The sequence below is a fragment of the Ursus americanus genome, chromosome 6 (genome assembly GCF_024610735.1).
Source record: "Ursus americanus isolate L20-20 chromosome 6, mUrsAme1.1.p, whole genome shotgun sequence".
NCBI classification, from domain to species: domain Eukaryota; kingdom Metazoa; phylum Chordata; class Mammalia; order Carnivora; family Ursidae; genus Ursus; species Ursus americanus.
The window spans coordinates 82,590,940-82,615,513 of NC_142132.1; the positions used below are offsets into that span (position 1 = coordinate 82,590,940).

At 35.9% G+C, this 24,574-nt stretch overlaps 1 protein-coding gene across 3 annotated transcripts in view; it reads right to left on the reverse strand.

Moving 5' to 3' along the window:
- Positions 1-24,574, reverse strand: part of RYR2 (ryanodine receptor 2) — a 718,243-nt gene that overhangs the window by 354,953 nt on the left and 338,716 nt on the right. For all 3 annotated transcript variants that reach the window (XM_087863178.1, XM_087863177.1, XM_087863176.1), the window contains 2 exons: positions 15,296-15,452; positions 2,769-2,933 (listed from right to left, as the gene is read on the reverse strand). In XM_087863178.1, coding sequence (XP_087719304.1) covers positions 2,769-2,933; positions 15,296-15,452 — 322 coding nt within the window. The remainder of the gene's footprint in view (positions 1-2,768; positions 2,934-15,295; positions 15,453-24,574) is intronic.

Below are 24,574 nucleotides of genomic sequence, written 5' to 3' on the forward strand. Positions count from 1 at the left end.
ACAAAATGAGTAATGTGATCTAGAAACTAGGAAGAAAGATAAAAATACAGAAAGAGAAGACAGCCAACATGGAGAAGAGGAACAAGCCCATTTCCTGAGAAAGAAACTAACAAACAGAAGGAAAACAGAGGTTGTACAATTCTCTCAGTTTTAAAAAGACATATGTGTGCTAATTAAAAATTCTTGGTGACAGATGTTTTCAGATTTTCTTAAAAAGGTAATACAGTATATAAACTGTATACTATTTGTAACACTAGCGTGGTCTGTGCATCACTCTGCAATCAATAAATTTATATTTCTGCAGCAAAACATGAATATTCACATGATGTGGGATACATTAAAGCTATGAATAGTGATTCAGACATTTTTTAACTAACCAAGTTTTTATTTATATGAAACAACAGAAAGCCAGTTTCAAATATGTAAAAATCTGGCAAATATATGACCAACATGCTTTTCTTGAAAATTAAAATGATTTGAAGCCACTAGCTAACTGGGAAGTATATAAAACATAGGAGATCTGGACTGAGAAGTTATCATATATGGTGACCACACTGAAGTCTTCCCCTAAGGATTTACTATAGTAGATGGTTCTCCAAGTGGTAATAAGTCTACAGTAGAGATTTTACTAGATTATCTCTTCTATGGCCTATAAAGTCTGTCTTCTCTAACTTAAGACTGGTTAACTTCTCAACACCCTTACCTTTCTAGAAGGAAAGACCTATGGTGGTGAGGCTAAGTCCCACTTTGACTTTAACCCATGGTTAAGGAATCAGATAGTGGAGTAAGGATTAAGAACCCCAGAATAAACTGCAATGGACTGAAGACAGAGAAAGGACTGATTAAGCAGTGATCTGGTTTGTCGTGGTAAAGAGGCTGGAATTACCACAGGAAGTAAAGCTCAGCCATGATGGGTTTTAAACATGGCGGTCGTAAAGCCAGAATAGATTGGAGAGAAAAGTAAGACTGAAGGCAGGCAGACACACTGGTTAAGAGGCTCTGGAAATAGAGCACACAAAGGATGAGAAAGGCTGAACTAGATCTGTAGGGATGGGGCAGAGGGAATTACTTTGAGGTCCACTTAGAAGATAACATTTCCAGGGCTTGGTGCTTTCTTTGAATTCAGCAGAATGTAATTCAGCAGAGAGGTAATTATGGAAACTCTTGGTATTTAATTCCCATGCAAAATATTTAAAAGACATTTTAAAAAATATTTAAAAGAGTTTGGTTTAAAATGTTCCTATTTACAATAAGTCGGAAATAATTTTATTTGCAACTATTTAAATTTATAGCAAAAACTATGTCATGAGGTGTGTGGTTTTAAAAATTCAAGTGGTACTTGAGCAAAAAAAGATTGAAGACAATTGTTTAAGACAATTGTTAATATATATATATTGCATTTACCACTTAAGTATAGAGAATGGGGAAATGACACCTAAAGTTTCTAGTGATCTGATTAAAACTTATTTCTATCTTTGCAAAAATACGATGGGCCCCTGGGTGGCTCAGCTGTTTAAGTGTCCCACTCTTGGTTTCAGCTCAGGTCATGGTCTTGGGGTCCTGGGATAGAGCCCTGCATTGGGCTCTGCACTCAGTGGGGAGTCTGCTTGAGATTCTCTCTCTCTCTGCTTCCCCCCTGATAAAGAAATAAATCTTTTAAAAAATGTGTCTACATGTTATCGTTTCTACCTATATTTTTCTCATAACCATTTATCATATTCAACTCTCAATTAAAACTATAAAGAAAATGTGGAATTAGACAAGAGCTCACAGAAAGTAATAACTGAGTTAAGAATTTTACTTTCTTCCCTCTTTCTGTTTATTATGATTTGTGCAATCATACTTTGAACATTAACCTTTCTGGTAAATACTGAGGTATAACAATATAGAATGCCATATGGCAAATCCAATAAAATCACCATTCATAAAATAATAAAAAAGGCCTGCACAAAACTCATCTCCAGTATTACAAGCAATGATAGCATCTGTCCTTCGGTGTGGTAGTATTGGAAGGAAGCATGGGGTGGGGGAGAAGGGTGGCAGAAACTGTTTCTAAAATATGCAAATTTAAATTTTCCAGAACACACATCAAAAAATTTTTTTAAAAAGGTAAAATTTTAATTATATATTTGATTTACCCTAATATATATATATATATACAATATTATTATTTCAACACATAATAAACAGAACAAAGCTGTTACTAAAGTATTTAACATTCTTTTTGTTGTTCTCCTTTGCCTTCAAAATCCAGTGTATTTTTTATACTTATGTATTTATTTTTTATACTTATAGAATATCTTGATTTAGATACCAAATTATTACTGAAAATACCTGTTTTAGAATTGATGACATTTATAGTTGGAAAAGTATATTCACATACCTAAGTTATCCCAAACATGCACAAAAATCTTCTAATAACTTAATCAAGTGTAAGCCTTTAAACTTAGATTAATTAATTAGCTAGAGTGCATGAGCCCTCCTGTATTTTAGAGACATAACCCTGGCAGGAGCACAGAGAACAAAGTGAAGTACGTAGATGCTAGAATCCAGAAAAGAGTCTATTTCTTGGCTTAATATTTAAAGCCATGATGTAACATCCAGCATTGCTCACCTCACAAAAACTAAAGAGATTATTATGGTGGGATTTGATCTTTTTGCACGTTTAGCAGGTGGGTCAAAGTGTTAGCTACCTCTTGCTGTTTTGCATTTGTGTATTTTTGTCATACATAATGGCAGCTATAAATTGTGTTTTTACATAATCTTACCTTACGTTGTATGGACCCCATTCTCACTGATTTCACATCCACAGACTGGTAAGTAAGCCATAGGCCTGTATTTATATGCTGTATATAGCATACTGAGTCTCCGTATTTTATTTCAGATGTCCCCATGCCATCGACTTCTTTTCTCACTCCTACATCCAATTTTTCCTAAGGAGAGAAAGAGAAAAAAAAAAAAAGAAGATAAGCAAGAGTCTTAAAAATACTAGTATAATATATATACTAGTTTATATATATATATAGATATTTTCTTATATATTTATAAATTTATATATATTTATATATATAAAACATAATCTATATATATATCTTAAAGATTTTATTTATTTATTCATGAGAGACAGGGAGAGAGGGGGGCAGAGGCTAAAGGAGAGGCAGGCTCCCTATGGAGCAGGGAGCCAGATGCGGGGCTCCATCCCACGACTCCTGAACCACCCAGGAGCCCAAACTACTAGTTTATATTGAAAGAACTTTGCCTTTTTGTAAATATGTTCCTTGAAAAATTCAGCAGTCTGACATCCTTTAAAATAATGTCAAATACTCTATTCTAGCAGTTCAACTGATACTGAAAAATCAAAGTGGGAAATTGTAAAGATAAATAAACATACTTTGAATTATTGATGCTGGTAGAAAATTATTTTGGCCCTAACATAAAATTTTATATTGCTTAATGGCAAACTCCAAACCAGAGATCTTAAAATTAGTAGCTTACGCTTCATATTCTTTACAGATTTTTTTTTTCATTATTGGCGGTTAAGAGCATAGGTTTAGGGGAACAGAAAATCCAGTTTTGAGTTCAATCTCTGCCACTGATTACCTCTGTGACCTCAAGACAATTTAAACCTTTTAAGCCTCAGGCTTCTCATCTGTAAATAAAGTTAACAAAAATATCTCACCCATAGTATCAGAAAAAATGAGATAATGAGATAATGCACATAAAGTGTTCAGCCTGGGATAAAATAAATATACATAAATTTTAATGATTCTGACCATGAAAATGGTGTTGATAAATGTTGATGGTGATGTTACTAAGGATGTTAATAACAGTGCTGATTTTTCTTGAACTGATCAAAGCCATAACTCAGTTTCTACAACTGCAACTTCCAATGGGGACTACAGACCCATTTGCTCCCAGGGCTACTAGGGTAAGTTCCCTGTGCTATGAGCAGCCAACCACTCCTCTGACTCCAACTAACTATACAAATCCCTCCCTATTTTAATGCTTCCTCCTTTAACACGCTCTTTCAGTTTTCCCTCCCACACTTAACTCTGGTCTTCAGGCACCCATGATGTCTTCAAGTTCTATACAGTCCTTAAAATAACAGCAAAAACAACAACAACAACAACAACAACAACAACAACAACTAATGTTCTTTTGGTTGCTGTTCCTCCCTCTGTGGTTTCTTATTCTTCTCCTTGGTCTAGCTTTTGTTGTTAAATTTACTTTACATTTCATCTGTGTCTTTCCTTATTTAGCTTTCATAATAGTTACACAAATGTTTTTGAAGATAAGTTTGGAGTAACAGTTACACAATTAGTTGGAAATTACTAATTAGTTGGAAATTACACAAATGTTTTTTTAAGATTAGGTTGCAGTAAACTTTATGGCTGTTTCCTATACCAAAAGAAATAATTCAAGTAGAACAAAATTTTGATAGATTTTGTTCATGCCATTTGCACATTGTACTAATAATTCTAAAATGATTAGGAATATGCCAACATTTGAAAATTAAAATGAACTGAAATTCTTAATACAAAGAGTCAAGGTCATATAAGAAAATGAATAAAATTATCAGCTGATGTAACCATTATGCAAATAATTTGAAACACTATTCTAAGACTCTGCAATAAAACAGATAATTAAGCCATTCCAACTTCATTCTATCAAAGAAGATAAACTACTAATCTGCTTACGCCAAACCTATCAATGGGAAAATTAAATTCTAGGGGAAAATATAACAATGTAATTATCTCCTCAGAATAAAACAATGAGCCCCTAACATTCTAACTTTCTGTTTTTCTTTTATCCAAGGGAATTAGTTGGTGGTCTACTTATAGACTATGGATTGTGTTTTGAGAAGTCACAACTACTAATTGTAAAGTTATGCTTTGGTTTTTATTAAGTAGCTCACATCACTCTGTGGGTTACAAGTTATAATAATGATATTTCAGGAAGAATTGCTTTAGTAACTATCTCTGATGCTCAGGTCAGGGAAGATCTGCTAAAGTAACATTAGAAAAAAGTAAAGCGTGATTATTTGCTGTACGAAAGAACACAAGCCATTCATGGTCTTTCCTTCTTTTATTTACTGTCATTTTCTGTAAGTCAGATTTAAGAGAAGGAGATATTCAGGTGGGAATAATCTCGATGCTTTGAACAACTATAAGCATAAGCATAACATGAGTCGAGAGTGTGACAGCTACTAAAAGCCTCTAACATAAAATTAGCCTGTATTACTAGAAATACATTGTCCAGATTACGCAAGTAATAATTTTACTAATACTCTGTATTATCTACACTGTATCAAAATTAGCAGACTTTGGTTTTGGCATCACTTCTTTATTTCTTTTTTCGTTCTTTTTTATTCTTTTGTTTCTGTTTTTGTTTTACTTACTCTGACTTTAGGAAATCACAGAGTAGTTAAGTTACACTAATCCTCCCGTAGATAGCAATTATAAAATTTGGAGAAAAAAAATCCTTTCCAGAATCTATCAGAAGATCCTTGAGAGAGACCAAAAGCAGGGAGAAATTGGAGAATATTTTCTCTCTAGAGGAAAACGGTACCCAGGTGATTTCTTAAAAGCTGCCTTTTGCCATGGGGTATGCCCTGCCCAATCTGCCTGCAGTGCAGGGAGAAGAAATCTGCTGCTTTACTGGCTTGAGATATCAGAGAACACACTTTAGCGCTCACAAGCAGCCAGAAAATTAGATGACCTAAATCCTGGACCAAAAAAGTATCTGGAAAGTCTGATTATAAAATTCACCCAAATTCTTGCTGACCACTAAACTATGCCCTGTGGAACAGCCGCAGATGAAAGCTGAAATAACTGAGCAGGAATATAAGGCATTGCCCCTGCAAAGGAAAGAACAAAACTGGAGATTCAGTCCAGCAGGTTAAGTGCCTGCTGAAAGTAAAATCACTCTTCACAAAAACAAACAAACCCTTAACAAAATTAAGAGTCTCTATAACATATCATTTCTAATATCCAGTATATACTGTCAAAAAAAAAAAAAGAAAAGGTGATCTATACTAAATTAAGAAAACAAAACCAAATGTGACCCATACCAAAGAAAAAATAACAGGTAATAGAAATGATGCAAAGATAGCCTTCACAATTAGCAAATATTATAAATATAAAATACATTCACGGACATGAAGGAAAACACATGCATAATGAATAAACTGATGGGAATCTCAGTTGAGAAATAGAAACTATGTAAAATGCATTGTAATAGCAAAATGGAAATAATAATTGAAATACAAAATTAATTGGATCAACATAACATCAGATTGGAATTACAGACTAAGGAGTCAATGCAGTTGAAAACAGATTAATAGCAATTTTTGAATCTCAAGATCAGACTCTTTTTTTTTAAGATTTATTTACTTAGAGAGAGAGAGAGAGAGGACACAGAGGGAGAGAGAGTCCTAAGCAGACTCCATGCTGAGTGAGGAGCCTGATGTGGGGCTCGATGCCAAGACCCCGAGTTCATGACCTGAGTGAAAACCAAGAGTCAGACACTTAACCGACTGTACTACCCAGGCGCCCCCAAGATCAGTTTGCCTTTAAGAGCACTCGGACATAACAGGCACTTTGCCATTAAGTGGAAACGTTCCTCAAAACACTATATAAGATTTAATTCCCATACCTCCTGCATTTAACTTAGGAAATGTTTAGATCCTCACTATTATCTTGGCATTCACTAACATCCATAAATGTTTAAATAGTCTAATCGTCCATCCTATAAGAATAATCTTGAGATTTGAGAGCCACGAAAATGTTCAAGAAGGAAACAACTCTTTTTAATACAGTCTAGAGCTGCTGAAAAGATTCCTTTTTTTTACTATTAGAGGATTTTTTGGATAGATATTTTCTCTTTTGCTTCACGGACAACCTCAGCATGCTATACTTCAACTATGAGAGAAATGTTGGCATTTTACTGAAATTGCTTCTTGACAGCCTTCTTTCCCACTTGACTATTAATTAGTTTTTCAAGGGCAGGAATCATATGTCTGGTTCCTTCACTCCAATGGCCCATGTCCCCAGGAGCAGAATGGAGCCTGCAAATATTAGATTCTCAATAAAGACTTATTAAATGAATAAATAAATTTTTGGAAGAAAATCACATACCCCATCCGATTTCCCACAGAAAATATACGTATAAACTACTCCCATTCCTAACATTTAAATAATTCTACTTATGAATGCTTAGAAAATCTGATTTCCTAATGAATATCAAATGATTCTAGAAGTAAAAAAGACCAGCAAGAAAAATATTAAGTGATATTTTGGCATTGGTCACACCAAACTGGCCCATAAGGCCAAAACTATTTCTGACAACCGTCCATATTAAGTGATACACGGGCATTATATATACCAAATGAAGCCCATTAAGATTTGTTTTAGAGGGGATAAGGGCAGAAGGAGAAGGAGAATCGTAAGCAGACTCCACACCCAGCATGGAGCCTTCCTGGGGCTCGAATTCATGACCCTGAGATCATGACCTGATCCAAAATCAAGAGTCGGACACTTAACCAACTGAGCTACCCAGGCGCCCCGAGGCTCATTAAGATTTTTAAATTAGTCACGTATGATTTTGTTCTTATTATATGGACAAGGTAGGTCAGAGAGATTCTTCTAGTACTAATAGAAATCATCCTTAAATCCTTCCAAATTATTCTCTCAGGTGACTGACAGGAAGGGGGGGGGGAAAGGCCTTTATCCTTAAAGGATGGAGAGTTTGTTTTTGTCATAGACAGTTCTGCTTAAGACAAACAGTGGTTGAAGTGAGGAAAATTAAGAGGTCAAAAATTTTTGGGCTTCTTTATGGTGCCACACTTAAACACAAAGTAGTCGCTGAGAACTGGGGAGTCTAACAATGCAAAAGGGTCAGAGAAATTACTAGAACAGATAGACCAGGCCAAGTTTCGCCCATCAAAAGCAGGGTTATAAAAAATACATAGCTTTATTCATCCCTGGTGTTCAGAAATCTGAGGAGACACTCTGGTGGGTGGGTTTGTGGAGAGAAGGGCTTTAAAAAATTTCTTGTTCTGGGAGGGCCTTTGATGGGCTTTCATAGCAGCAATAAAACAAGATCACAGCCCCTTAGGAAAAGCCCTCTCTTATCTGTGTAATCCTGGCCCCCTGAGTGTGGGTTGGGCCAATGAACATGATGCAAGAGCACTCATGATCAGATTACACGATAGACAAAGTGAAAAGATCTTACAGATGTAATTAAGGTCCTATTCAGTTGACTGTGAGCTAATACCCAGTATGAGTGACAATCAGGTGAGCCCTTTAAAGAGGGCATAGGCTTTCCCTGAGCTCATAGACAGCAAGAAGCTAGTGCCCACGGGGTCCCATCCTCATCACGATCTTCCTCTCTGGCCACCTGCAGGATGGACTCCAGGCTTCCTCAACCAGCCCTCACAATCTCATAAAGCAAATCCGCACAATAAAAATCCCTTAATATACATGTATTTCATGCTGGCTCTGCTTCTCTGGTTGAACTTTGACTGATACACCTCATCTTAACCAGAGAACGTTTCAGTGAGCTCATTCTCGGGCTGACTGCCACTAAGAAGGATCAGTATAAAAACTCTAACTTAATTTCTATATCTTCTATGAAACCATAATTGGCATTATTTTCTATGACGCCATCAACACCCCTTGAAAAAGGGTGACTGGAAAAATTTATTTTGAATGTAATCCTGATTAAATGCAAAATCCATCTCCATCGATGACTTTGCATAACTATTTTGATAAGAAAAACCCCAAATTCTCCACTCTGCTTTTATTTTTTAGATACTGAATCAATCACTAAACAACCATAATAGTCAGATGATCACAGATGAGCAATGTTATCTTTTCTATCTGACATTATCATTATTATTAAATCTTTAATTTTCTTATTAAAGAGGGTTTTAGTTTTAGTATTTTCATCCAAAGTCTGGAACTGGCACATAACTCAACCAAGCCTCAAATACTCATCTGCATAATGAAGATTAAAAGTATTATCTAAGCTTCATAGGCTTGATCGAGGATTAAACAAGATAATGCATGTAAGGTGCTTAGCACATTACTTGGCATATAATAAACTTTAGCTGTTATACTTATTTTCACTGTGTATGTATATTTTAAAACATCTTAAACATTTTTGAACCAAAAATTTTAAAAATCCCAAATAAAAATGACATACTAAAAACTATGTCCTGAAATGTTCTATTTCTGCCATGTGACCTGTAACCCTTGTCATCTCAATGGCAGTCTTATTTGAGGTAGGTATTCCATCATTTCAGTACCAAAAGGTTTTTGTTCAGGGTGTGTGAGAGAGAAAAACTGGAGAAAATCACTTACAGGGGAATATTTTAGTGGCATAGTAAGCTAAAGAAAAATTACATCTTGAGGGAATATAATACATTTGTAATTGGCAAAACCTACCAATGATTAAAACTGACATTTCAACATACTGGAAAAGTGATCATTCAAGTTCTAGGAGTAGAGAAACTGAAGAATACTGGGTCTAAGGAAATCTACATAAATCAAATTGAATTCTTCATTATGTAAAATGTTGTCTTTAATGGAAGGCCAACATAATCACTTTGCAATATATACATGTATCAAATCATCATGTTGTATACCTTAAACTTATACAATGCTTTATGCCAATGATATCTCAATAAAGCTGGGAAAAAAAAAGAACATAGGCTGTATTATAAACTATTTTGTACTTTATTCTGTGTATTCTGAAGATATACACTTATCAACAACTGTTGAGTCTCCTGTCAAATTATGAATTTGAGGGGCGCCTGGGTGGCACAGCGGTTAAGTGTCCGCCTTCGGCTCAGGGCGTGATCCCGGCGTTATGGGATCGAGCCCCACATCAGGCTCTTCCACTATGAGCCTGTTCTTCCTCTCCCACTCCCCCTGCTTGTGTTCCCTCTCTCGCTGGCTGTTTCTATCTCTGTCGAATAAATAATAAATAAAAATCTTTAAAAAAAATTATGAATTTGAGATTGGGTATTGAGTGCTCACATTAGTGTCAAAGACATCCCAATGGCAATCAAAAAAAAATTGCTCCTTATATTTACTAGTTGAATAGTTTTTTAAAGCCACTTTCACTTATACTTTTAAGAATAATCTTAATGATTTGCTAAATTTTAAGGATATACTTTCAAAGGGGTCTCAACAGTTATAGGTAAGGCACTGCTAATGTAAGTACAAAGGATCATGACAGATGATTTTTACTTCTAGAGTTTCCAAAACCATACCCTAAATCCAAGATAAAAGTTGGTATTTTCAGTTGATCTAGAACAGTTAAATTTTTCATCACAGTAATGAAGATGTGATTTGCAACATAGTAGTTATGTCAATCAATAATCGTTTATTGTGTACTCAAAATATACTAAGAATCAAAGAAATGTTATATTAAAAAAAAGTCTTTGCCTTCCAGAAATTGAAATACTTATTATTTTTATTGGAAATAGTATAATAAAAATATGTAAATAGCACTAAAGGAAAAAAAGCAACAAATATATCTTTAAGTGAAAAAAATATATATATATACACCTTTAAGTAAACCCAGTATTATTTCAAAGACCAGGGGCCATGATCAAATGTGATAATTAACAAACGAATGAGAAAATCTATTTACTACTATTTTTTCTAAAATCTTGATACTATAAAAATACTTTATTTCAAAAATATATAATTTCATTTACAATTAGAGACTATTTTTATTCTATTTTAGTTGGTTCTTAGTTCAATGATTCTTTATTGTGAATTGCAGAAAGCAATTTTACTCAAATAGATTTCAGTTTAAATAATTAGCTTAAATATCAAAATATGTATATATTTGCTAATAACACACACATACAATACAGTTGTTTTTGAGTAATGGAATGTAATTTTCCCCTCACTACATTTTTTTAATTCCCTTTAAAAATTTTTTGTGACTATTATACGTAATAAAAAAGTAATTTTAGAAAGAAATGATAGAGTTACTATCTGTATCATGGAAAAAACGTTATTACCTAATTTGCCAGTGATTTTAAAATGAAAATTCTGTGATTGTAGAAGTAAAATGTTTTCCTGGCTTTCACATCTACCTTCACTACCCTCAACCATGTTATCATATATAATTACCATGGTGAATTTAAAAAGTGGAGTATAGGACAGTGAATTATTAACTACCTGCATATTAGAGTGATTTAACAGGAGATTAGCTTTAGAGAAACTGAATAGCTCACTAGTAAGTATCACTGGGATCCTTGCTCTCCACTTCCAGTGTAAGCTATGACATTACACGGTCGCCAAAATCCAGAAACAGAATCCCTGAGCAGAGAGGTTGAGAAAGAGCTAGCCAGTTAAAATTCCTCAAATGTCAGCTATACTCTAACACAGAATATTAGCAGAGATACTGGGGGGAAAATGTTTCAAAATTTTCTATTTGGGGCAAGAACTTCTGTCCAGAGGAAAGTATTCCTAGTTTTTGAGTACTTCCACTTCTAGGCACCCAACCACAACAACAACGTGCATCAAGCTTACATCCAAGAATGTCAGTGCAATGGTTTTCTTCTTTAACTGATGCTTTGTTCTTGCAGAAGAAATATGGCTATTGTAACAAGCAAAATAATCCAGAGATTTGTTTTTTAAAAGTTAAACAAAAAATTTCTACCATATTTGTTCTTACATACCTTTTATTTTGATTTTTCTAAAGCACTCAAAATTAAAAGATGAGTGTAGATCCTTCTACATCGATTATATAATCATATACAAACACAAGAAATTTTTTAAGGAAAAAATAGTTTTTTAAAGGACATTATGATTTGCTTTTTTTTTAATTCAACAGTATTATGATGGATATTTTTCCAGATCAGTATATTCTGAGAGCTAATACCACTTAGCTATCGACTATATTTGCTGAATATTTGAGTCTTTTCCAATTTTTTTGCCATGACAAAGAATGATGACATTAACTTGCACTAGTTTTATTTTATATCAGGAAGACAACCTCCCCTCATTAAGAAGAATTGCTAGCTCAGGGGCTGTATGTATGCAAGAACGTTTAAAAATACGTCAATATACATTTCTCTTCAGTATTTTCAATATCCATTTGAATAACCTAGCCCACTTTGCCACTGGCAATCATTTACTTCCTGGAGAACAGGACTGCTATAGAAAGAATAAAAGGAGAAAGGTAGTATCAGTTTCAGATTTCTACAGCAACAGGATTTTTGGAGACCACGGGAATATGGCTGTTATAGAAATAACGAAAACAGAAAGATGAACTCAGTATTCAGATTTCTACAACAAAATAGAATTTTTTCCTGGGAGCCTGCAGAGGGGTGGGGTGGTGCCTCAGCTGTGTGAGGCCCTGCAAGGTGAAGGGCACACCTCCAGACTCCTGTGGCGGCCAGGCAAGGGGGCTGGGGAGATGAGTAAACTATTCAGTTCAGGGTTCCAAGCCTGGAGCCAGAGTGTGGTTATTTAAACCCACCCTGGACAGGAGGTTTGGGGCAGAGATAACCTCCTGTCCACTGCCTCTTCCAGGCTTCAAGTCCAGTGACTTGGACAAGTGACTCATCCCTCCTTCCCTTGGTTCTCCCACCTGTGAAATGGGTGTACAACGAGTGTCCAGCTCTGTGGGAAGACTTACAAGAGGTCACAGAAATGTAGCAATTACTGTCTTCAAAAAGCCAAGGAGTAGGGGAAGAAAGGGTCCCTGTGTGTCCCCAAGCCAGGTCAAGGCAGTCCTTAAATGTTCCAAAGTGAATGAATGTCTACTTAGGGGCAGGGCCCCTGGGTGGGCTCCCCAGGCTCAGACACCCTAAAGTTCCTCAGTGGTATGGAATACATATATGTTCCTTATTACATGTTGTTTACGTCTTCTGTATGTTATTTGTCTATCCATCACGAACTGAGAAACAGTGACTTCATGTCTCCTACTACCAGTTTTTCTGTTTATTTCCTCTTGTATCTCCTAGAGGTTTTGTTTCATGAATATTAATACTGTGTCATTTTATTTGATACATAGATTTGGTTAACTGTTACATCCTCAGGGAATTGCATTCTGTGATACTATGAAGTATCCTTTACCTCACTCGATACTTTCTTTGCCTAATTTCTCATCTGATATTAAATCAGACACCCTTCTTTTCCTTATTTGTATTTTCCTGGTATTCCATTAGCCATCTTTTTATTTACATACTTCCCAAATAAAATTGTTTTGGAGGTGTCTCTTAATGTCAGCATAATTTATACTTCACCATTCAATATGAAATTTTTATTTTACCTTGTGATTTTAGCCCATTTTTATGTGTTGGTAAGGCTAATACATTGGGTCTCCACTCTATCACATTTTAGGTTTTCTGCTGTCACATTTATGTTTTCTAGTTCGTTGCTATGTGGCCTCCTGTCTCTGTTGACTGTGGGTTTCTGTAGCTGTGTGTGTCTATGATTCTTTTTGCCTTGTCCTCTTTCTACTGGACTGGATTATGGATAATGACAAGGGTAGTATTTTCCTCTTTTTTTCACCAAATCTTCTCTCTTCCACCACATTATTTTAGTAAATTTCATTATACTTTAGTGTTGCCTTTTTACTGTTAAATACCTTGTACTTCTATTACCTGACTTTTCAGTTTTAAAAAATATTACTTGTCTTCTGTTTCATGGGAAGCAATCACAGCACTTACTACCCCTTTGACTTTTTCCCTTTTGCCTCCAATTTTTGCTAGACTTTGTCTCTGTAGATGCTATACCTTGAAGAACTTTTCCAACATCTTCCATTGGGAGAGGCCTGTTCAGGTTCTCTACTTCTCTGGGATTTTGTTTTGCTAAATTATATTTTGCTAAATTATATTTTGCTAGGATGCCATGCATTTCCTTTAGTTTTTCTAATTTTCTGCCTTAAAGCTGTGTGTTGTTTTAATAGGTACCATCTTTTTTTACTTAAAGAGAGCTTCTACCATCAGGTAACTAATTCCTCTTGGTTGAGCTGAATTTTTTTCCCTTTTTTGGACTCAGGTGTTATCAATGGATAAACTAACAAACTCCCGCCTTCTGCTTAGTTAGGCTTAAGGAAAAAGCCCCTCAACATTAAGCTCACTCACAGTAAGACCAGTTGCGCTTTCCATCTACACAGACAAAGCGCAACTACCCCCCAGGGGTCCACGGAATACAGCATTCAGAGCCATCTATGAGTCCACACAAGAAACAGCCACACGTGAGTCCTGTGTGAGATTGTCCCTTGGGGTTTACCAGCTCGCCTCCCTATTCTCACCCTACAAAAGAGGGATCCACACCGCTGTCTCTCCCGGAAATCTCTGGGGAACTCAAGGGTGTGGAGCACATTCCAGCGTCCTGGACACTGCAGAGCAGGAGAACTAACAGGATGGTGCTGGGATGGGCACTCAGGCTACCATCTTCTCACAGTTACTTCTGGACTCACCCAAACTTCCCTTTAGCTGTAACAGGGACATCAGGTTTTGCATCTCTGCGACAAAAGCTAATGAGTAATCCAGGCTCGTTCCTACCATTATGCTCAAGTTTCACATCCCTCATTAGATTAAGGACGCAATAGATAATTAGGATGAAAATGAATACACATGCTTGGCATCTGTCCACTCAACATGTGATTTTCAACTATTCCTGAGACATCGCACTGTTCAGGACATTATTTATTCTGCTGATTCCGGAGTAGGAATCCATTGCATTGTGGGCTTGGTATGTCGGGACCACGCGTGAGGTACCAAGGGGACCCGCTGGGCGGGAGCACCACCATTCCAACTTGACTTTGCTGCAGATGTGTTTTTTCCTATTCTACTCATCATCTGGCTTGGAGGAACTCTTATTAGAGATCTAAACAGTTTTCTTAGAGGTTTTTCCCCCTACAAATGATTCGAAAGACCTAAGAAGGAAGGTCTGGATGTAAGAGCAGATGTGTAAATGTGCCTTTGAGGTTCCAACATGCTTTACCGACATGTTGTTATAGGACAACAGCATGAAGTTTGTGCTAAGTGTGCTTGTCAAAGCCTAGGTAAACAGAAACAAGCTAGATGAATGTGTTATATGTAAACAAACAAAGAACTATAAACCAGGTGAGACACCTGGGCAGGTTTCAGTGGTTTAGGAAATTAGTTTTACTGGAAAGGAATAGATGGAAGAGAAACTGGAGATTTAGAAATACATGTAAAAAAATGATGTATCATTTCTCTTTGCATTTCTAACATCAAAAGAAATATGGTAGGGACATAATTACAGGTAATCCAAAATTATATTTTCTGTCTTACCTTGGAAGATCGGAAGGTAAATGCTGTTGATTTTACATCAGCCTTTTCTTTGTCCATGAGTAGAAGGCTTTTGTCTTCCATGAGACTCAAGTATTTTCCTGTTGTGACATGGCGTAGTCGGAAAGGCTGGCCCCATCTTATGTGGCTTCCACTCCACCTAACAAACACAGTTAAGACTTGATCCAATCTCATCCACAATCACAGGAGAAAAAGCAGTTAAAATGTACATGTTGGAGACAATGAACTTTGCTTAGCACATATTGTCTCCTTTAATGTTCTCAAAAACCTTGTGATGTTGGTGGTATGAATTTCACTGCACAAACAACAAAATGGTTATCCAGAATGATTAAGTAATAGACAATGTTACACAGCTAACAGTAAATAGAAGCAAATTTTAACTCAAAGACTTTGACTTTAAATAGAATGCCATCTACACTATTTACTACCCCGTGCAAAGAGGACTAAGGACTTGTGGTCAAAGTTAACATCTAATCACGAGTCACAGATATAGAAATTATAAGTGTAAAGAATACTTTAGAATTTACTAGTTAAAAACTTTTGTTGGAACACTACATCAGAAACTAATGATGTACTGTATGGTGACTAACATAATATAAATAAAATTTAAATATAAAAAATCTTATTGGATTTGCAGATTTGAAAAATAGTGGTAATTCAGTCAATGCCTAATTATGATTAACTGGAACTCATATATATAAATAAAAGTATAGATTTACTTGAACCCTATTCCTATGCATTGAATTTTAATAATGTGGAACAATTATATCATTAAAAACTGATCAACAAAAAAGACAAACCAAGAAAATGAGAATTCTTAAAAGGTCAAGAGGGAAAAAAAAGGAAAAAAATAAAATGCAATAAACAACATACAAACTAAGGTTGCAGAAAAAAGATAAAAAGCAAAGTTATGACCATTAAAATCTGTTTTTAAAGTGACTTTCAGATAGGGTAGAGAACAAAAATCAGGATACAGACTATCCTTGTGGTGTGCAGTGCTGTGTTAACTGAAAATCGCATATATCTGAACCTTGAGCTCACTACGGCGGTACAGAAGGAAAACAAGGCTCCGATGTGCACACATTTCGGTTAACATGGTGATGTACAAAACAACAATGGCCTCTTATCACCGATAAGAAATATGCTGAAAATCACATAATTTTTTCAAGCACTAAAAATAAATGAAAGTAAAAGATTTATCATGCATATCAATTCAAAAGGAAATAGTGATGAGAAAGTTGATATTAAACAAATTAGAGTTTAAGGCAAAACACATAAAGGGGATATGGTCAGGTTTATTATAAAGAGAAAAAACGTACTCTAAAAAGAACACATGTCATGAAGTGAATATTCACAATGGAAAAGAAAAAATGAGACAAAAGGAAAAGATAATTACTTATAAAAATAATTACAGTAGAAGCTTTTATCACTATGTAATGAATCAAACAGACAAAAAATGGAAATATGGAGAATTTTAACATGATTTTATTAATTAATAAGCTTGTTTTAATATAAGGTGATTAAAAAGGACATCAAAAAATATAGGGTCGTCTTATTCTACAAATTGAGAATACTTTTTTCAAATTCACCAATCTTAGTAAATTGTAAGTCATTTTATTCTGATTTCCAAACTTGGATTTTTCATTTTGAATATTAGCAGGGAAAAATAATAGAATGATATTGTGATAAGATTATTATTACATGGATTTGTTTATAAAGGCAATTAAATTGGACAAGTCCCCCAACTAAAGTAATAACCATGTACCAATAAACCCTAATAGCACAGGATTATTAAAAATGAAATTAAAGTTTGTTTACCAACAACAGAATAAATCATTTCTAGTGCAGTAAATAAACAAGCTTTGTTTATTCCCCTCTTATAAAATTAAGTGTATTCTTTGCAGATGTTATGAGAAACAATTATTTTTAATATTCACTTTCATTATTTGAAGAACCATCAAAATGTTTTTTCTAAGTAATGACTCATCTTAATCATTGTAAAAAACAAATTCATTTTCAAAATAGTTCCAAATTTTGACCAAGTAATACTTTGTATCAGATTTTCTAGAGGGTATTCTGGATACTGTGTACAAATCTACTTAATAGGGTGCATATTTACAAGCACGCCTTTCAAGTCACCAAGAGGATTATGTTAGAAATGGAATAAATTTGGCCAATTATCAGCAAAACACTGTAAAGTCTAAGTACAGTTTCTTTAGCATACAGCCGTCAAATTAGCTGGCCTCCAATGCCCATAGCCCAGAAGAAAAGAGGACAAGTCCAGCAGAATCAGAGGGCTACAAAATATTTGGTAAAAACTGAAAACGGTAATAGTAACAGAGTAATACAAAGCAATTTCCTATGGTGACATAGCAGAAAACTCTTCCTTGGTATTATCTATATTCACTTGAAATTACCTCAAAGAAACAGGAAGTATTTGGTCAGTTTTCATGATATGTCCACCTTTGATTTTGTGGGTTCTTTGTAACATATAGGAAAGTGGAATTTGAAGCATACATAATGTGGGGTCAGAAAAAGATGGTGGAGGAGTGGAGGAGTGGAGAGACAAGGACCTTCCAAGACCAGCAGAAACTGAAAGAATATGTGACCACCAAGCCAGCCCTACAAGAAATATTAAAGGGGGTTCTATAAAAGTAAAAATATCCCAAGAGTGATACAGAACAGAAATTTACAATCTATAGAAACAAAGACTTCACAGGCAGCATGACATCATTCAAATCATATCTCTCAACAATCATTCTCAATGTGAATGGCCTAATTGCTCCCATAAAATGCCACAGGGTTGCAGATTCAATAAAAAGACATGACCCATCCATATGCTGTTTACAAGAGACTCATTTTGAACCTAAAGATACCTCCAGACTGAAAGTGAAGGGATGAAGAACCATTTTTCATGCCAATGGACCTCAAAAGAAAGCTGGGGGAGCAATTCTCATATCAGACAGATTAGATTTTAAACTAAAGACTATAGTTAGAGATACAGAAGGACACTATATTATTCTTAAAGGATGTATCCAACAAGTGGATATGACAATTATAAATATCTATGCCCCCAACAGGGGAGCAGAAAGATACATAAGCCAACTCTTAACCAGAATAAAGAGACATATAGATAATAATACGTTAATAGTAGGGGACCTCAACAGTCTGCCCTCAGCAATAGACAGATCACCTAAGCAGAAAATCAACAAAGAAACAAGAGCTTTGGATGACATACTAGTCCAGATGGACCTCATAGATATATACAGAACACTACACCCCAGAACAACAGAATACTCATTCTTTTCGAATGCACATGGAACATTCTCAAGAATAGACCATATCCTGGGTCACAAAACAGGTCTCAACTGATACCAAAAGACTGAAATTATTCCCTGCATATTCTCAGACCACAGTGCTTTGAAACTGGAACTCAATCACAAGGAAAAATTTGGAAGAAACTCAAACACTTGGATACTAAGAAGCATCCCAATTAAGAATTATTGAGTAAACCAGGAAATTAAAAATGAGATTAAGCAATTTTGGGAAACCAATGAGAATGAAAACACAATGGTCCAAAACCTATGGGATACTGCAAAGGCAGTCCTAAGGGGAAAATACATAGCCATCCAAGCCTCACTCAAAAGAATAGAAAAATCTAAAATGCAGTTTTTATATTCTCACCTCAAGAAGCTGGAGCTGGAACAGAAAAACAGGCCTAATCCATGCACAAGAAGGCAGTTGATCAAGATCAGAGCAGAGATCAATGAATTAGACACCGGGAGCACAGTAGAGCAGAACAATAGAACTAGAAGCTGGTTCTTTGAAAGAATAAGTAAGATTGATAAGCCACTGGCCAGACTTATTCAAAAGAAAAGAAAAAGGACCTAAATTAATAAAATTATGAATGAAAGGGGAGAGATCAGGACCAACATCAATGAAATAGGAAGGATCATTAGAAACTTTTATCAACAACTTTATGCCAATAAATTAAACAACTGGAAGAAATGGATGCTTTCCTGGAAACCTATAAACTACCAAGACTGAAACAGGAAGAAACTGATTATTTAAATAGACTGATTAGTTATGAAGAGATTGAAGCAGTGATCAAAAACTTCCCCAAAAACAAGAGACCAGGGCCTGATGGATTCCCCGGAGAATTCTACCAAACATTCAAAGAAGAAATAATACCTATTCTCCTGAAGCTGTTTCAAAAAATAGAAACAGAAGGAAAACTACGAATCTCATTCTATGAGACCAGTATTACCTTGATCCCCAAACCAGGCAAAGACCCCATCCAAAAGGAGAATTACAGACCGATATCCCTGATAAATATGGACGCCAAAATTCTCAACAAGATCCTAGCTAACAGGATCCAACAGTACATTAAAAGGATTGTCCATCATGACCAAGTGGGATTCATCCCTGGGATGCAAGGGTGGTTCAACATTCACAAATCGATCAGTGTGATAGATCATATCAATAAGAAAAGAGTCAAGAACCATATGATCCTCTCAATTGATGCAGAAAAAGCATTTGACAAAATACAGCATCCTTTCCTGATTAAAACCCTTCAGAGTGTAGGGATAGAGGGTACATTCCTCAATTTCATAAAAACCATCTATGCAAAGCCTACAGCAGAAATCATTCTCAATGGGGAAAAGCTGAAAGCCTTTCCCTTAAGATCAGGAACACAACAAGGATGCCCACTATCGCCATTATTGTTCAACATAGTACTAGAAGTCCTTGCAACTGCAATCAGACAACAAAAAGGGATAAAAGGTATTCGGCAAAGAAGAAGTCAAACGGTCTCTCTTTGCAGATGACATGATACTATATATAGAAAACCCAAAGGACTCTACCCCCAAAAACTAGAACTTATAGAGCAATTCAGTAATGTGGTGGGATACAAAATCAATACTCAGAAATCAGTTGCATTTCTATACACAAACAATGAGACTGAAGAAAGAAAAATTAGGGAATCGATTCCATTTATAATAGCACCAAAAATCATACGTTATCTCGGAATTAACTTAATGAGAGACGTAAAGGATCTATATTCTAGAAACTACAAATCACTCTTGAAAGACATTGAAGGGGACAAAAGAAATGGAAAAACATTCCATGCTCGTGGACTGGAAGAATAAACAGTTAAAATGTCTACGCTACCCAGAGTAATCTACACATTCAATGCCATCCTGATCAAAATACCAATGACATTTTTCAAGGAGCTGCAACAAACAGCCCTTAAATTTGCTTGGAACCAGAAAAGGCCCCGAATCACCAAGGAATTGTTGAAAAGGAAAAACAAAGCTGGGGGCATCACGTTGCTAGATTTCAAGCTATACTACAAAGCTGTGATCACCAAGACAGGATGGTACTGGCACAAAAACAGACACATAGACCAAAGGAACAGAATAGAGAACCCAAAAATGGACCCTTGGCTCTTTGGGTAACTAATCTTTGACAAAGCAGGAAAAAACATCCAGTGGAAAAAAGACAGTCTCTTCAATAAATGGTGCTGGGAAAATTGGACAGCTATATGCAAAAGAACGTAACTTGACCACTCTCTCACACCATACACAAAGATAAACTCCAATGGATGAAAGACTTCGATGTGAGGCAGGAATCCATTGAAATCCTAGAGGAGAGCATAGGCAGGAACCTCTACGATATCGGCCACAGCAACTTTTTGAATGACATATCTCCAAAGGCAAGAGAAACAAAAGATAAAATGAACTTGTGGGACTTCATCAAGATAAAAAGCTTCTGCACAGCCAAGGAAACAGTCAAAAAAACTAAGAGGCAGACCACGGAATGGGAGAAGATATTTGCAAATGATACTACAGATAAAAGACTGTTATCCAAGATCTACAAAAACTTCTCAAACTCAATAAATGAGAAACAAATAATCAAATCAAAAAATGGGCAGGGGCGCCTGGGTGGCACAGTCGTTAAGCGTCTGCCTTCGGCTCAGGGCGTGATCCCAGCGTTCTGGGATCGAGCCCCACATCAGGCTTCTCCACTAGGAGCCTGCTTCTTCCTCTCCCACTCCCCCTGCTTGTGTTCCCTCTCTCGCTGGCTGTCTCTATCTCTGTCAAATAAATAAATAAAATCTTTTTAAAAAATGTGCAGAAGATATGAACAGACACTTTTCCAATGAAGACATACAAATGGCTAACAGACACATGAAAAAATGTTCAAAATCATTAGCCATCAGGGAAATTCAAATCAAAACCACACTAAGATACCACCTTATGCCAGTTAGAATGGCAAAAATGGACAAGGCAAGAAACAACAAATGTTGGAGAGAATGTGGAGAAAGGGGATCCCTCTTACACCGTTGGTGGGAATGCAAGTTGGTACAGCCACTCTGGAAAACAGTGTGGAGGTCCCTTAAAAAGTTAAAAATTGAGCTACCCTATGACCCAGCCATTGCACTACTGGGTGTTTACCCCAAAGATACAGACATAGTGAAGTGAAGGGCCATATGCACCCCAATGTTCATAGCAGCATGTCCACAATAGCTAAATCGTGGAAGGAGCCGAGATGCCCTTCAACAGATGACTGGATTAAGAATATGTGGTCCATATATACAATGGAATATTATTCAGCCATCAGAAAGAACAATTACCCAACATTTGCACCAACATGGACAGGACTGGAGGAAATTATGCTAAGTGAAATAAGTCAAGCAGAGAAAGACAATTATCGCATGGTTTCACTCATTTATGGAACATAAGAAAGAGGAAGATGGGTAGGAGAAGGAAGGGATAAAGAAAGGGGGGTAAACAGAAGGGGGAATGAACCACAAGAGACTGTGGAGTCTGGGAAACAAACTGAGGGCTTCAGAGGGGAGAGGGGATGGGGATTGGGATAGGCCAGTGATGGGTATTAAGGAGGGCACGTATTGAATGGTGCACTGGGTGTTATATGCAAATAATGAATCATGAAACATTGCATCAAAAACTAGTGATGTACCGTATGGTGAATAACATAACATAATAAAAATTATTTTAAAAAACGAAGCATACATAATGCATATTTTTAATTTCAGTGATCATTCCTACTGCAGAAACCAACATATATTGTACTTACAACGTTCTTATAGCTTTACATTGGGGTACAATCTGGAATCTGTTTTCTATTATATTTAACTCCCAACATTAAAACTTACCTTATTAAAATGTTCATGATACCGAAAAACTTTTGACAACATTAATTTTATTTGTTAGGAGTATGCAATATAAACTATATAATTACTAGGCTGCATAAATTATATCAAATATAATATAGTTTGAGACCTGATTGGAGGGGGAAAAAAGAACATCCCAAATGTCATAGTATAAATATTGACCTTCAGCTATAAAATTCAGTTATAAACATAAGCAGGATCTTTGGCTATCATTTTCTAAGTAATGAGTATTTTCACGGCCAATGCATGTAAGAAGTTACATAATGTGTACATTTACAATGAAGTCAAAGTCATTCAAAAATTCAACAGAATCTGAACCTGGAAAACACACTTAACATAATTACATTCATTACAAGTGAACCTCCTGCTTTTCTGAGGTGACAGGAAGACGCAATGGTGTAAATCAAGGGTCACAGAGGCCAACAGAAACATCTCTCTTTCATCTTTTAAATGGCTGAAAAACTCCCTGCTCTGCTTGCTGGTGGTACGTTCCCTTTGCTGTCATTTGGGTTCTGAGGCAATCAGCAGAGGTGCCCCCTTTCACCTCTGGCTGACCAGGAGATCAGGCTCTTCCTATATTCTCAGTCACCCCCATTCAAGTTAAAACAGACCCCACACCTCCCACTTCCAGCTTCAAACATTAGGGAACAGTAGAGAAAAAGAATCAAGAGCACATAATGGAAGGATGTGCAGAAAGATCCCGATTTACGGAATTACAGTTCATCAAAAACAATGCTGACAACAAAAAGGAAGCCCTGCCTGGTTGTCAGGAGTTCACCTCCTTCTGGTTTCTTAATCTACAGAATGAGACAGATTTAGGGCCTCCTTTGCTCAAAACAAACAAAGCAACAAACCCATTTCTTTAAGCACACAATAATCACAAAGGGGAGAGATAGCTCTAAATTTGAAAACACATCTGGAGTCTGTTTTCTAATGGCAGCAACACCTATCTAAACGTCACTTTTATTGACGATTTCATTTCTCTAATTAAACTGTCATTTTTATACAACACAAGGTAAAGGAAATACATGTACATCTTTAAAATCCCTTCCCCTCAATTCTCTGAATAATTTATGAAGCACAAGAAAGCACTGAGATCTCCTTCCTTTGTTTTATGAAGCCGCCACTTCTCTCTCTTTCTTCAGAGATGCATTTCCAGTAAAATTTTACTTGTAAGTTCAATGCTTACCAAAAGTTTTAGTACTTAGGTGATTTCATCAACTATGTATTTATATAGAAGAATTTACTATCAGCTAATTAATAATTATTGGGGTTAATATAGGAGAACTTTTCAAAGTTACAGACTTACTCTCATTGGAAATATAAAAATACCTTGCATACCTATTTTTGTTGCATAGGCATTTGCTAGAGTAAGCAAAAAAAGTCTTTCAGTCATAAGAAAAGTATGATTTGGGATAAAGAACTCTGTCATGGGAAAGTAACAAATCTCATGAATGAGAAAGAGTATATAATTTCTACTGTTAAGGAAGGCTATGTTCCCGTACTTTTAAATAAACAAACATGGGTATTAAATCATGGCAGTATTTAGAGTCAATGAGGTACTTGTAAAAGCACCCCAATGTTCATAGCAGCTCTGTCCACAATAACTAAATCATGAAAGGAGCCAAGATGCCCTTCAACAGATGACTGGATTAAGAAGATGTGGTCCATAGATACAATGGAATATTACTCAGCTATCAGAAAGAACGATTTCTCAACATTTGCTGCCACATGGATGGCACTGGAGGAGATAATGCTAAGTGAAATAAGTCAAGCAGAGAAAGACAATTATCATATGGTTTCTCTCATCTACAGAACATAAGAACTAGGAAGATCAGTAGGAGAAGAAAGGGATAAAGAAAGAGGGGATAATCAGAAGGGGGAATGAAGCATGAGAGACTATGGACTATGAGAAACAAACTGAGGGCTTCAGAGGGGAGGGGGGTGGGGGAATGGGATAGACTGGTGATGGGTAGTAAGGAGGGCATGTATTACATGGTGCACTGGGTGTTACACGCAACTAATGAATCATCGAACTTTACATCAAAAACCAAGGATGTACTGTA